Raw genomic sequence first — 12,002 nt, 5'->3', positions numbered from 1 at the left:
ACGTTGCAATGGCGGCGAGCCGCGACGCATCTATCGTCGTTTACGAGCGTACGACGACAGATATCGTGCTTGTCGTGGCAGGTATGGCCTTTGCCGTGCTTGGGACGGGGCTTTTCGTCGGATATGCCAGCTTCGCGTCGACCCGTCGCGAGAAAGCAACACCAACTGCGACGATCCATTCGGTACACGGAGACGCTGGCACCCATACGAACGACATGCCGCTGTTGTCCAACCTGGACTCGTACCCCCTCGACCCACGGGGCGACGCGCAGTCGAACCCAGTCTACCCGCGTACACTGGTGCGGCGGGAAACGCCTCTGCTCGAGCGGTGCGGGTCGTCCACCGTGAGCGACTATCATATAGCCGATGAGACAGAACTGAAGCCTCTTTCGTTCGAGGTCGAAGCCCAGCGATACAACGTGCAGATGCGATCCGCGCACCCCTTTCCCACGCCCGATAATCGCTTTAACATGAGGGTAATCGACGAAAAGCACTAGTACTCACATTTTCCTTCCCCAACATGCTCCTGCATGGAGCACGCGCGAGAATCCTTCGCGCAATGCTATGTGTTCCCTGTGGATATTGGACCAGGTCAGTTGGACGATGCACGACTTGGAAGCAAAGCCCCGACGAGGGAGTGGGCCATGATACGAGTCACAGCACTCGACAGCCATCCGGTCAGCCGTGATCACACCTTTCCCTGTGGCATGTACGAGCCGCGGGAGGGTTCACGGTCCGGCCTCATCCAGCACTGACTGGTTCGTCTAGTCATTACGATGCGCCCTTGCGCACACATCGATGGGGCCCACGCGAGATCGCTGCCATCATTCTCTCACCAGCCAACCAATCGATCCGTCAACGTTGCTGTGGCGTCGCCAGCACGATGGCCGTAAACGGTGTGGCGCCCGGTGGCCGTCCGAAAAAGACCGATCTCCCACACGTTGAGACAGCCGTGGGTGGTGCCTTGAGTCGACCCGTTCCTTGTTGCTCTCTCGCCCTGGCAGGAGTCGCTCCTTCATCGAAGTCGACGCGGCTGCACGAAAGGTCGAATCCTGTCGGCGATCGTGCGCGCAGCCGTGATCAATGTGGTGCTCGGCGCGATGGATACATGTACCGTATGTGCAGGTTCTGCAGCGAGCTGCAAGTTGAAGCTGTGCGGTACGTCCGCCACCGAAAGCAACATGGTGAGGGGCATCGCCCGCGGTACTTCTCGTTGGCGTATTTCGAGGTAGATGGACCGGTCCACGAGTGCCCAACACACTGGCATGCTCACGATCTTGTTGCGACAGCCGCCGCACCATGAAGCGCGACACTACGTCGTGTGATCGAAGGGATGGAAGTGGGTGCCACCTTGCGCTGTCCATCGCGATGTGGACGGCATTCGTCGGTCAACAAAGTTGAAGGTCGGCGAGAGGGGTGTCGATGAGATGGTATAGCCAGATCTGTGCATCCCTTTGTTGAACCAGTTGTGGCTGACGGACCTGGCGAGCGACGTTGCGATGGGCCTGTCGGTTCCATCCCCCGAGCCGGCGAATAGCCGTCGCCTTTCGTACTGTAGATGTGCTCTGCGCCGATGCATTTCACACCACAACCTCGCGCGTTCGAGTGGCCGCCGACGACAGGCTAGCTCGGTAGATGGAGGAGGCGCATGGATCGAAGCAGGACACCGACCGACGGTGGCGTCGACGGTGGCCGTTGGTCGTCGAGTCCGGACATTTGGAATTTGTGACATATGGAAATAACAATTTTAGCCAATCACATGATTTTCAGAGGTGGAGCAGCCAATCCAAATCTATCGAACCATATCCTGTGACAGTGCAAGTGTCAAACTAGGGTCGGGACACCTCGCGACAGGTTGCAACTGGTGCGCACGAGCTCAAACGGGCATCGGCCACGACCATGACGACGACGTACTACGAAGTCCACCTCGACCATAGTCGAGCGATCGACGGCGTCAAGTTCATCCCGCCAAAGCACTGGGTCATCCACCACGCGTTGACGATCCAAACCGTGGACGGCGCGGCGACGATCGACCACATTGCACCCGGCAACAGGCTCCATGCGATCAACGGGCAGCGAATACATGAAATGCAATTCGCACATGTCGTCGAGCGTCTTCGAAATATCGCTGGACCCTTCACGATCACGATAGAAGATGCCAAGCCGGCCATTTGCCGATGGGGCGACGCACTGATTCAAGTCGACACAAGTGCCTGGACAGTGCAGTTGCCCCACGGACCGATTGTGGCATACCCGTGTTTCGTCTTGGACCTGTTGCGAGAGGCTGCAATTGGAATCACAGCAGGTGATGTGCTGGTCGCAGTGAACGGCATGTCTGTGGTTGCGCTGACCGACCGCTCCGTCTTGCAAACGCTTCACAAGGCAAAACAACAGCCCGTCGTGCAACTCGAATGGGCCAAACACTCACCGCGTGCCCACTCGTACCACCTTCGAAAGTCGCATCGCACAGCATGGGCCGTCATGTCTGAGCTGCATGCCGAGCCCAAACATTCCGCGCGCCGATGTTGTCTCTGCAACACGTCGTTTGGGATCTTTAAGCGCAAGAAGAGCTGCACCGTGTGCGGCCACGTCGTTTGCTCGCCGTGCCAAGCCAAATGTGTCGTTGTTGTGAGTTCCATACCGAGCCACATCAAGTTTCGGTCGTGCCTCCGTTGCGCTCACATGGCGTCGTCGTCTGGCTAGTTGAGAGAGCCACGTGGCGGTCTGCAATCGCTCGTCCAGCGGAAACGTCAACCACATTTGTTTTATTTACATTTGTTTTTTTTGGCTATGGACAGGTCTCACTGCCAACTCGCTCGGTCGATTTCGCCGACGACGTCGTGGGTAATGCGCAATTCGTCGTTGACACTAGCCCCGCTCGAAAATGCGCTACGATGTCGGCGGCACTGGGCCGCTTGGACGGCACCTCTTGAAAGCATTGGACGAGCAGATCCCGGTGGTCCACGGGAATGTCAGAGATGTGGTCCAGGCGCCCGCCTTCCACGACCCACGCGGCAGCTTCTGCGGCGGTGAGGTTCCCGAACGGCCGCGCTTCTTTGAACGTTTCCCACATCAACACGCCAAACGAGTACACGTCCGACTTGAATGAAAACTCGTGCGGCGGCTGAAGACTCTCGGGGGCAAAGTACTTGAGCGCTGCCATGTTGGTTTCGTGTTCAAATGCGCCGTGGTGTGGAGCAGTCGCTGCTGAAAACGGGACGAAGATGTCGAGGTCGACCAGCTTGGCGCGCCGGGTGAGTGTGTGGACCACGCAGTGCGGAGCCGTCACATCTCGAACGACAAACCCTGCTTCGTGGACGTTCAACAGACCGAGGGCAATATCGCACAAGATGCGAACTTTGTCATGGACGGCCAGGAACAGCGACGGGGAATTCAGCGACGAGTAGTGGTGGTTTTGGTGCAGTAAGTCGTCAAGCTTGCGTTCGAGCGGGGTGCATTCGCTGACGATTGCCCACGGCTCGCCCAAGTCTGTCGACGCACCCAGTACCGAAACAATGTGAGGATGGTAACCGAGGACAGTCAGGATGGCAGCATGTCGGTGGAACACGGCCCCAGCTGCCGTCGCAAGTTGATCGTTGTCTGCGTTGTTCCTGGCCTCGCTCGGTTGAGTGGGCGCCGGGACAAGGCGCACGACGACCTACCAAAGAGCCATTCGCGTCAGCACCACACAAACCGACACTCGATATCGAGCGACATTTTCAAACGCCGCGTCCACTCGAAGAATCGAAATTGCAACATACCTCTTGGTCGCGCCAGCGTGCGCGGTAGGACAGCCCCGTTGGCGAGTGCGACGCAAGTGTGCCTAAGCGCAGGTCGTGAAATGGAATGTGGCGGCGCACAACCGGCACGGCATCAGCTTCTTGACGGAGCTCTGCCACTTGGAACGACTCGCCCCGGTTACTTGTGACATGAATATACGATCGCACGACGACAACGCGCGTTCCAACGGCGATCGTGACTGTAAAGACGGCTTGACCGAGCTTGAGTAGGTCGTGGCTGCCCCGGCCCTGGACGTGAAAAACCACCTTGGTTGAGTCGCCGACCCACGTGAAGGTCGCCGTCGCTTTCGACGAAGTGCTGGACGATTTGTCCATGTTGCTTGGGTCAAAGTCTTGGGCGGAGGCGATGTAAAAGCCATCGGGGCCAGCCATCGTCGCGTGCACAACAGCTCCGCGCCGGAGAGGTACATAGCACGGTGGGGTCACCGAGTCGTTTGGGGGCTTTGTCATGTTTTGACCAGAATCGTTGTGGACGACATAGGCCCACAACGTGAGGTCGAACATGGCTTCACGGGACACACAGGGCGGCGCGAACGTTTGGAAAGTGACAGCATCTTCGTTCGCATGCAATGACGGCAGCGACGCCACCGACATTATCTTGCGTTGCGACGGCGGCATTGCATCGTTAGGATCGTCATCGCATTCGCGGGGAACCGGGTCAGGGTTGGCCGGGTGGTTGGCGAGCTGAGCCAAAAGCGGTCGGCTCGAATGTGGTGTCGGCAGTTGAAATGGAGGCGCCTTGGATGAACCCGCAGCCTCGGCGTTGTCCAGTTTCTGAAGCAGCTCGGATGCATTCTTGATATCACGGAGATCAACGACGGCGGAGCCGCGCCGCGGCCGACGAATGGGTTCCACTTGCCCGCGCCATTCGGACGAGTTGTCGACGAGGCTCTCGAGGATGTCCGCTTCGTTTTCGAGGAACGACGAGGACGCTCGGGGCGACGGACCGCGGGCGACGGGTGAATCTGGGGCAGGCGGGACAACGGGAAGACGATTTGCATGGACGGGTTGGCCAACCGCAAGAGCGGCAAGTGCGTCCGCCGCATTCCCAATGTCACCCAAATTGACGACCGTCCCTTCCGCAGGAGACGTGGCGAGGTCGTCTGGAGTCGTCGGTAGATAAGAGTGGTGGTGATGAGATCGTGACGGCTGGCGATGGATGGGGTTGTTTGATCGATCGTGAACTTGCGGCGGGGTCGCACCCAAGTAAAACGACTCGCCTGAGTCATAACTTGGTGGCGATCGGCTCCTCATAAAGGACGCGTCGTCCTGTGGGAGTGGTGCCACGTATCGGGCATTCTCGTCTGTGCGAGATGGGAGCTGTGGAGACGACTGACCTCGTCGAAACGACGGCTTGTCCTGCGGCGAAACCACATACCTACATGGAAGTTGCAACCTTCTTTCGCAGCTACAACGCCATACCGTGTCCTCGAGTTGTCTGGGGTAGATCTCGTCCGTCGATCTGTTCTCTGGTGCATCGACGACGCTCCAACGGGCCGCATGCGATCCAAACTGGCTGACGCTGGAGGTGCATTCGAGTTCGTTCCAGGTGCCGGCAACGAGGCCGTGGACCGGCGACCGTTTTCAAGCATGAGAAGATTTCGTTTCGCGTGCATGCCGCCATTCTTGGACGGTACATCACGAGAGGCGCAGGCATGGCACAGCGAGAACTTATCACCGCCAAGGCCAGGTGCCAGGCGTTGGTGGATACTGCAATGCGAGCAGAAAATTTCTCCACACGCCTGGCAATGGTACTTGCGCTGGAGCAAGTGAAATTTGGACCCACATCCCATGCAGAATCGGCCGCCTTGTCCGTTAGGATTTGACAGGTGGTTGGACTGCGGTAGACTGGATGAGTCGGTGCCGACTGTTGCGGAGGTGGGGCGGACCGGCAAGAGAACGGGTGGCGCCGACGACACCGACCGGACCCGCTCCTTGTCGTGGCTATTTCGGAAATGGTCGTTCAGGAATCGCAGACTGTGCAGGCGCAACGCCATGATTTGCCGTCGGATGTCGAGCGGCACCATCCCGCCAAAGTCGATTTGCAGCAAGTACGTGACTTCCACAACGTTTTCTTCTTTGGTCTCGTTGGCAACGATTCCAGATCGGAAGAGCCGACCGCGGACGGAGTCGTGTGCGGGGCGGCGCTGCGACGGGTGTCCTGGTAACGGCGCGTAATCGATCGAGTGCATCGCACACACCCATCCGCGGGTCATGCGCGTTGTGTCCAGAATGTCTTCCTGGGCCTAACCGACCGCACTCAGTCACATATGAGAGGAACGTGAAGAGTTTGCAGCACTCCTCGCCAACCATTGTGGCAAAGAAACAAACGCCATCCATCACGAAACATGCACGTGGTGCGAATTTTCTCGTTGCTGTACCTCCAAATAGACAAAGTCTCGCGGTGCGACGGACCGACTGGGACTGACCATGGTCATGGTCTTGACGGAAATCGCATGTCGAGGAAACTGCTTTGTTTGCGCTCGGATTGACACGAGCTTTTCGTAATGGCCCAAGTCGCTGTAGAAAGCAGCATGAAAGGCCGGTGCGTTGTCGGGTTCTGTATTCAGGACGCCTGCGATTTGTTCGACTGTGGCTCCGCGGACACGAGTCACGCCGCACATAAACGTCAGCGTGTCGTTCACCGAACACTCCCCGACATACAAATCCACCGGATCGGTCGCTGATGCTGGCTTGATGAGCGTCCACTTGACCGTTGCATTGTCTGTGCGCCGTGCGGCATAGGCGACAATTGTGCAAACTTCGCGCCCCAAGCCCTTGAGCGTCGTGATCTCGCTCTCCGTAAACTAGCATAAATGCAACACATCAATATAGAGCGTGCATGGCATTAGTCGTACATCGCGGCGGGTCGTCATGGCGGCGCAGTTCCAACGAAGCCGGCTGATATGCAGCGCACCCACTCTTGGCTGCGTGTCCGTCGCGTTTGCAATGCCACGATAAATCCTGTGAAACTAAATATCCCATGTATGCATTTGCACAGGAAAAACTTTATTACATTTCTTTCGAAAATATTTCACTTTTCTTCAAATTGTGCGAAAAAAAGTGTTTTATGTAGATTTGAGGAGAAATAGTACGGTGAGTGTCAACAGTTTTGTTCATTTGTGTAGGAGAATGCCACTTAACTGTAAGTCGAAAACCTACAGAACACGTTCTATTGATTCCAAGATAAGGATATATCCATGACAACTATATGCAATAGTTTCTGTGAATCCTGTCGTCACGACTGACCAGCAAGTAATATGCCGCATTGTCGAAAGCCACACCGAGTGAAGCGACTGCCGTTTACTCTCCATACAAAATGGACGAATGATGACAGAACAGGGCTCAGTTCACCAACGTAATTCCATTCAGTCTCCGTGGGTTTAATGAGACGTTTTCATTTATGTTGACAGGTCCCAATTTACAACATTAATCGCCAATTGTTATACATCGGGGACTATTGGGCATATCAGCGATATTACGTTGTCTTTATCAAAAGATATGAGTACGGTTGGCTTTGTTATCCTTCTCTACGAGCAAATGCTTGCAAAATATGCCAGCCTTCCTTCCGATTGTTGTACCAACAAGGCAATATTCCCTTTCGCACAATCAGTATTACAATGCGTGTATTCGTTATTGTACAGGGAATGAAGGCAATCCTTCTCCCACGTTACTCGACAAACACCTGGAATATTCAAATTGTGGTCGCCCAAGAGCATCCTCACAAAAGAGTTTTGGCCAATTGATGACCATACAATCCACGTCCAAGCACATGATATGATACAACTTGATGTCGCTGTCGTACCACAAAAACACTTACTTCTGAAGTAGTACTTTGTTACAGATACTTTGTGTGCTATTTTCCTAATACATGTATGTTATGGTTTTATACTATCGTGATAAACCTAGGCGCACACATCTTCTATAAAATATTGCCTGTTACAGTAAATGATTGTCGATGGGGAAGAAGTGCGTTGCGAGTTTATCCGTTTCTCGTTTACGAAGGCTCTGTCCCAGTGATGGTTTGGTGTACCTGATGTTTTAACACTCGTAGTACATTAAAGTTGGAAGCAAAAATGCACTCGTGAGAAGTCATTGCAGGCAACGATTAAAAGTACTGGTAGAATGTATACCAAGACGATTGAAAATGGTGTTTGCCGTGCGGATCAATGAATTTTCGATGCATTTCGTTTCAGCAGTGGACATAAAGTTTGGAAGAGTGGTATGTGTATGGATTAACCCACCAAAACCACTCGACTACTCCAGATAAGTGCAGTATTATTGGCATCCATCATCTTCGTCCGAAATCGTGAGCATTTGAGACCTCCAAACTTTCCACCATAAGGCAAAATGGGGCGGTCGAAATATGGACACCTGAAAAACCTATCAACTATATGGATTTTTTACCTGTAAGAATATTTTTCCAAAATTGAATCAACTGCCCATACAAAGTTAAAGTGGAAACGCAAACAATCGTCTTGTCCTGGTCGTGACCGACATGACCAGTTGACCTTTGTCAGGATTGTAGAGCGGAAGGGGACGCGTTAGGCCTCCTCAGTTCCTCCTGAAGGGTGCGAATTCGCGACTCAATCTTGAGCCGATTCGCCGGCACGGCCGTGATCGCAAGGAGTTCTGTTGAGTACTTCAACGCGGCGGTGGTATCGCCGGACGCGATGCTGGCCAAGACCAAGTTGTTTAGGATGATACGCTCTCGCTTTTTGTCTTCGACATCACGAGTCAAGCCCAAACACTTGATGTAGTACCGCATAGCGTCCTTGGGCAACTTCTTGTCCAAATAGACAGTCCCGAGGTTGCCCAACGCCCTGGCCTCGACAGGTTTCTCCCCTGCGAAAATTCACGCAACATGGTTCTTCAATCGATCATGTACCCCGAAGAACCGTCGTACCTGCAGCTTTTGCGCAATGTTCGGCCCGTAAAAAGCACGAAATCGCGTCGTCCAAATTGCGTTCCTTGTACAGCGCCATCCCAGACTCGATGTGTGCGATGGCATCTTCCTTGCCTTGAAGAGGAGGCTTTGTTTCGGGCCCTTGCCGATCCACGAAAGCGTTTCGGGTCAAAGGAAGGGATGCTAAAGGAAAGGATGAGGTAGAGCCAACTTGGCCGAGCTCGCTCGTACTTGTCGCCGTACTAACGGTTGCGACGGCAAAGGAGGATCGAGTGTTGGAGTGTGACCAAGTTGAATCACTGTTGTGGTGCACCATTGAATGGTGGCCAAGCGACGACGCTTGAGCTGCAGTCGAAAACGCTTGATCGAACCGACCGTAGTCAGGCAAGTGAGGTGCATCCGCGGCGCTCCGCGGATGCGTCGGGTGGAGGGCACCACCAGTTGATGGCAGGGATGCGGAACTCGATTGAGGAGGTGCGTTGGAAGAAAAGTGGCCGTAGGTGCCGTCCGCAGAAGCCTGAGATGGCACAGAGCCCGGCCCAAAGTGGCCACAGCCCTTGTTGAAACGATCGACGAGGTGCACTTGACCTAGTTGACCGTAGTCGTTAGGCGGCTGCGGGTCGGCTTTGTTTTCAGCACGGACGTTGGAACTCATGCCATAATCGCTGACTTGTCCGGGTGCGTTCGTGAGCAGAGGTGTTTGACCTGTCGTGGTCGCCACAGTTGACGTTGTGGTTTGCATCCCAAATTGCCCGTACACGTCACCAGAGGTGGAGGCAGCCATCGGGGGCGGAGGGCCAAACCGACCGTACTCATCCCCCGCGGCCGTCGTTTGCGACACTGCGGCATACGCAGGAGGAAGCCGACCATAGTCGAGAGAGATGAAGCCACCTTTCTCCGTGTGGTTTGTCTCGAGCGGGTTGAAATGGCCACAGACTACGGAAGCCGATGGTTGCCGATGGGCGGTGCCGTTGTTGGCCTCGATCTGTTGGCGACCCACCGAGGTGGACAATTGTGCAAAAGTGGCATAGGTAGAGGATGCGTCAGGTCGAGGATGCACATCTCCATGCTTCAACGTTGTGTAGTCGCTGGAGGGAGCGACGCCGCTCCCGTGACAGCTACTCGAAGCGCCAAAATGTCCAACGCCGTGGTCCAAGTGTGCAGAGGTCACAAGGTCGTTCGTGCTCAGGTTGCTATACTCGCTGGCGGCGCCATTGAATGCGGACGACGACGAAAACATGAACATGGTTGCTCCCTGGAGATCCTTCAATTTGCGATTGCACTCGATCGAGAGGCGAGACACGATCTGCTCGCAGCAAAAGGTAACTTTAGAGTAGTCCAGACAGAGAAACACATACGGGGGTTCGAAGACGCGCGCTGCTGCCTTCAATGAACGACGCTATCGATGGATACTGCCTGCCGTTGCCGCCGTCTTGGAGACCGTAGCCTTCTCGCGGATTATGCACGATCAAAACGTTCTTGATCTCTTTTCGCCCGTGGTACACTGGATCCGAGTGCACTTTCATGTACGTGAGGGTGAACTTGTCCGGTTGGGTTTCGCTAAAGCGGACGAGGAACGCGCCGTCGTCGGCGTGGGTTGTCAACTTTTCCGCTTCCGCTCTCGAGATTGCCCCATGAAACCACGGCGCAACACCAACTCTGTCCTGGAAGCACTGGACGGCTTTGACGACGCACTTTGAAAATGGACCAAAGCGGACCAAGAACCGTTCCCAGTCGCGCACCATGATTTCGGATTTGAGTTCGATGCAAATGTCCAAGTACACACTTGCCTCCTTCATGGACATCTGAGGCAGTTGTATTCGCGAGCATTGAAAGAGCTTTTGTTTGAACTCATCTCTCGAGACATGGGCCTGAGGATAGATTGTGTCGCGCCACCATTGCATGCCATCGACGTCCACCATCACAACCTGGCCGCGCCGACTTTTTGAAGTGTGCACAAGACATTAAGAGCAGATTAATTGGCTAAAATACGTATCTAATTTCTTAAAATGTAGCCAATCATATGTACATTTTCAAGATATATATGACCAATCAAGTACATCGACCCGTTCCCAGAGTAACTGCTCACCCTATTGCAGCAACACCAAAGATGAAGCGACAACCGTCCAAGATTCCCGCGCCTTCTGAGGACGCGATCATGTCGGAGTCGTCTCTTCGCCTCAGCACGCGATCTCGCATGAGCATCAAGCTCGCTCCGTTGGACAGATCTTTCACGCCGTCGAGCGAGGACGTCGTAGTCCCTTCACCATGTCCCGCATCGGCAATACGATCCAGTCCACCAGGCAAATCGCCGAGCCTCGAACGCAGCACAAACGTGGAATCTCCAAATGCAGAGTCCTCTCCGCGACCATCGATGCTTGTCAAACTGCCCTCATCATACCAAATGAATGCAGGTCGTGAACCTGCCCAATCCATCGCGACCGCACGTTCCACTCAGGCGATTCCAGCCATGGATGTTGGACGACTGGGGCGAGGGCAAGATGAGAACGGTCTGATCATAGGGTACTGGAAGGTCGGTATTTGCGATTGCTTTTCGAATGTATACCCCAACTGCGCCATGTCGTTCGTGTGTCCGTGCATTTCGTTGGCGCAAGTCACCCATCGCATTGGCCTTGTCCGCTTCGTGGTCGTCCTAATCGCGCATGGTGTGTTCTATGGGATTGCCTTCATCTTTTTGGTGTTGTACTCCAAACAATTGCAACGGGCCAAGATCGACGTGAGTGTCAAGAAGGACACGATAGACAAAGCAATGCAAATGCAAGATACTGTGACGATCGTTCTGGACTTGCTCACTTCATCCGCTGCCGCGATGAGCCGCGCTCGAACGTACGCGATCGTGTCCATGGTATTTTTCGGCGCTTCGTCGGTTGTGGTGTGGTTTGTCCGCTCCAACGTCCGGGATGCCTTCCGCATCCCGGGAAACTGCTTGGAAGATGCCGCGTTCAGCATTTGCTGCTCCTGTTGCGCCATCGCCCAAGTGGCGTCACATACTGAATCGTACGAAGTCCACAAATGGCGCATCGAGCCGCGCGACGTGTTGCCAGGCTACGTTCTATGGTCGTTTCAAGTAGCCCCGTCCATGACGACTGAAACCAGCAAGCGCGATGTATCAGCTCGACAAAATTGACTGCTTCATCCGTTCATCGTCATGACATACCTTTTGAGGCATGTGCCGCCATGGAGCCGCCGTGCTCCCTTGTCGTGCACGATCTGTTGCTACCTTCGATGAAACGAAGGCAAAATATTGGAGGTCATTACTCATTGGAAACGCAATC

The 12,002-nt window shown here is 54.6% G+C and overlaps 5 protein-coding genes across 7 annotated transcripts; 2 read left to right on the top strand and 3 right to left on the bottom strand.

Moving 5' to 3' along the window:
- Positions 1–8: 8 nt before the first annotated feature.
- Positions 9–497, top strand: H310_04792 (hypothetical protein; the record flags this gene model as incomplete). The annotated part of the gene is made up of 2 exons (XM_008869294.1): positions 9–48; positions 82–497. The coding sequence occupies 2 exons, from the start codon at positions 9–11 to the stop codon at positions 495–497; spliced, it is 456 nt and encodes a 151-aa protein (XP_008867516.1).
- Positions 498–1,836: 1,339 nt separating this feature from the next.
- On the top strand, positions 1,837–2,759 carry H310_04791 (hypothetical protein). Its single transcript, XM_008869293.1, has one exon. The coding sequence runs from the start codon at positions 1,900–1,902 to the stop codon at positions 2,701–2,703; it is 804 nt and encodes a 267-aa protein (XP_008867515.1). The 5' UTR covers positions 1,837–1,899; the 3' UTR covers positions 2,704–2,759.
- H310_04790 (serine/threonine protein kinase) lies at positions 2,745–6,755 on the bottom strand. The gene is made up of 5 exons (XM_008869292.1): positions 6,659–6,755; positions 6,182–6,607; positions 5,223–6,046; positions 3,762–5,178; positions 2,745–3,658 (listed from the first exon to the last, which is right to left on the bottom strand). The coding sequence occupies exons 1-5, from the start codon at positions 6,674–6,676 to the stop codon at positions 2,789–2,791; spliced, it is 3,555 nt and encodes a 1,184-aa protein (XP_008867514.1). The 5' UTR covers positions 6,677–6,755; the 3' UTR covers positions 2,745–2,788.
- A 1,441-nt stretch (positions 6,756–8,196) lies between these two features.
- Positions 8,197–10,645, bottom strand: H310_04789. Of its 2 annotated transcripts, XM_008869291.1 has the most exons (4): positions 10,065–10,645; positions 8,938–10,012; positions 8,707–8,889; positions 8,197–8,645 (listed from the first exon to the last, which is right to left on the bottom strand). In XM_008869291.1, the coding sequence occupies exons 1-4, from the start codon at positions 10,626–10,628 to the stop codon at positions 8,317–8,319; spliced, it is 2,151 nt and encodes a 716-aa protein (XP_008867513.1). In that variant the 5' UTR covers positions 10,629–10,645; the 3' UTR covers positions 8,197–8,316. The 2 variants fall into 2 exon arrangements, with proteins under 2 accessions (XP_008867513.1, XP_008867512.1); XM_008869290.1 differs by having other exon boundaries at positions 8,707–10,012.
- Positions 10,646–10,804: 159 nt separating this feature from the next.
- Positions 10,805–11,964, bottom strand: H310_04788. Of its 2 annotated transcripts, none has more exons than XM_008869288.1 (2): positions 11,885–11,964; positions 10,805–11,772 (listed from the first exon to the last, which is right to left on the bottom strand). In XM_008869288.1, the coding sequence occupies exons 1-2, from the start codon at positions 11,894–11,896 to the stop codon at positions 11,380–11,382; spliced, it is 405 nt and encodes a 134-aa protein (XP_008867510.1). In that variant the 5' UTR covers positions 11,897–11,964; the 3' UTR covers positions 10,805–11,379. The 2 variants fall into 2 exon arrangements, with proteins under 2 accessions (XP_008867510.1, XP_008867511.1); XM_008869289.1 differs by having other exon boundaries at positions 11,226–11,813; positions 11,885–11,927.
- Between the last annotated feature and the right edge of the window lie 38 nt (positions 11,965–12,002).

The sequence above is a fragment of the Aphanomyces invadans genome (assembly GCF_000520115.1).
Source record: "Aphanomyces invadans strain NJM9701 unplaced genomic scaffold supercont1.8, whole genome shotgun sequence".
In the NCBI taxonomy this organism is placed as follows: domain Eukaryota; phylum Oomycota; class Saprolegniomycetes; order Saprolegniales; family Verrucalvaceae; genus Aphanomyces; species Aphanomyces invadans.
Note: the sequence above shows the minus strand (reverse complement) of the source record. Positions and strands in the feature narration are given on the sequence as shown.

Coding starts and splice junctions, on each gene's coding strand:
- H310_04789 (XM_008869290.1), bottom strand. CDS start 10,628: ATGGTGGACGTCGATGGCATGCAATGGTGGCGCGACACAATCTATCCT. Junction 10,013..10,064: donor GCGCGCGTCTTCGAACCCCC/GTATGTGTTTCT, acceptor TGCTGCGAGCAG/ATCGTGTCTCGCCTCTCGAT. Junction 8,646..8,706: donor ACATTGCGCAAAAGCTGCAG/GTACGACGGTTC, acceptor GAATTTTCGCAG/GGGAGAAACCTGTCGAGGCC.
- H310_04790 (XM_008869292.1), bottom strand. Junction 6,047..6,181: donor GAGACTTTGTCTATTTGGAG/GTACAGCAACGA, acceptor GCGGTCGGTTAG/GCCCAGGAAGACATTCTGGA. Junction 3,659..3,761: donor CACGCTGGCGCGACCAAGAG/GTATGTTGCAAT, acceptor GCTCTTTGGTAG/GTCGTCGTGCGCCTTGTCCC.
- H310_04791 (XM_008869293.1), top strand. CDS start 1,900: ATGACGACGACGTACTACGAAGTCCACCTCGACCATAGTCGAGCGATC.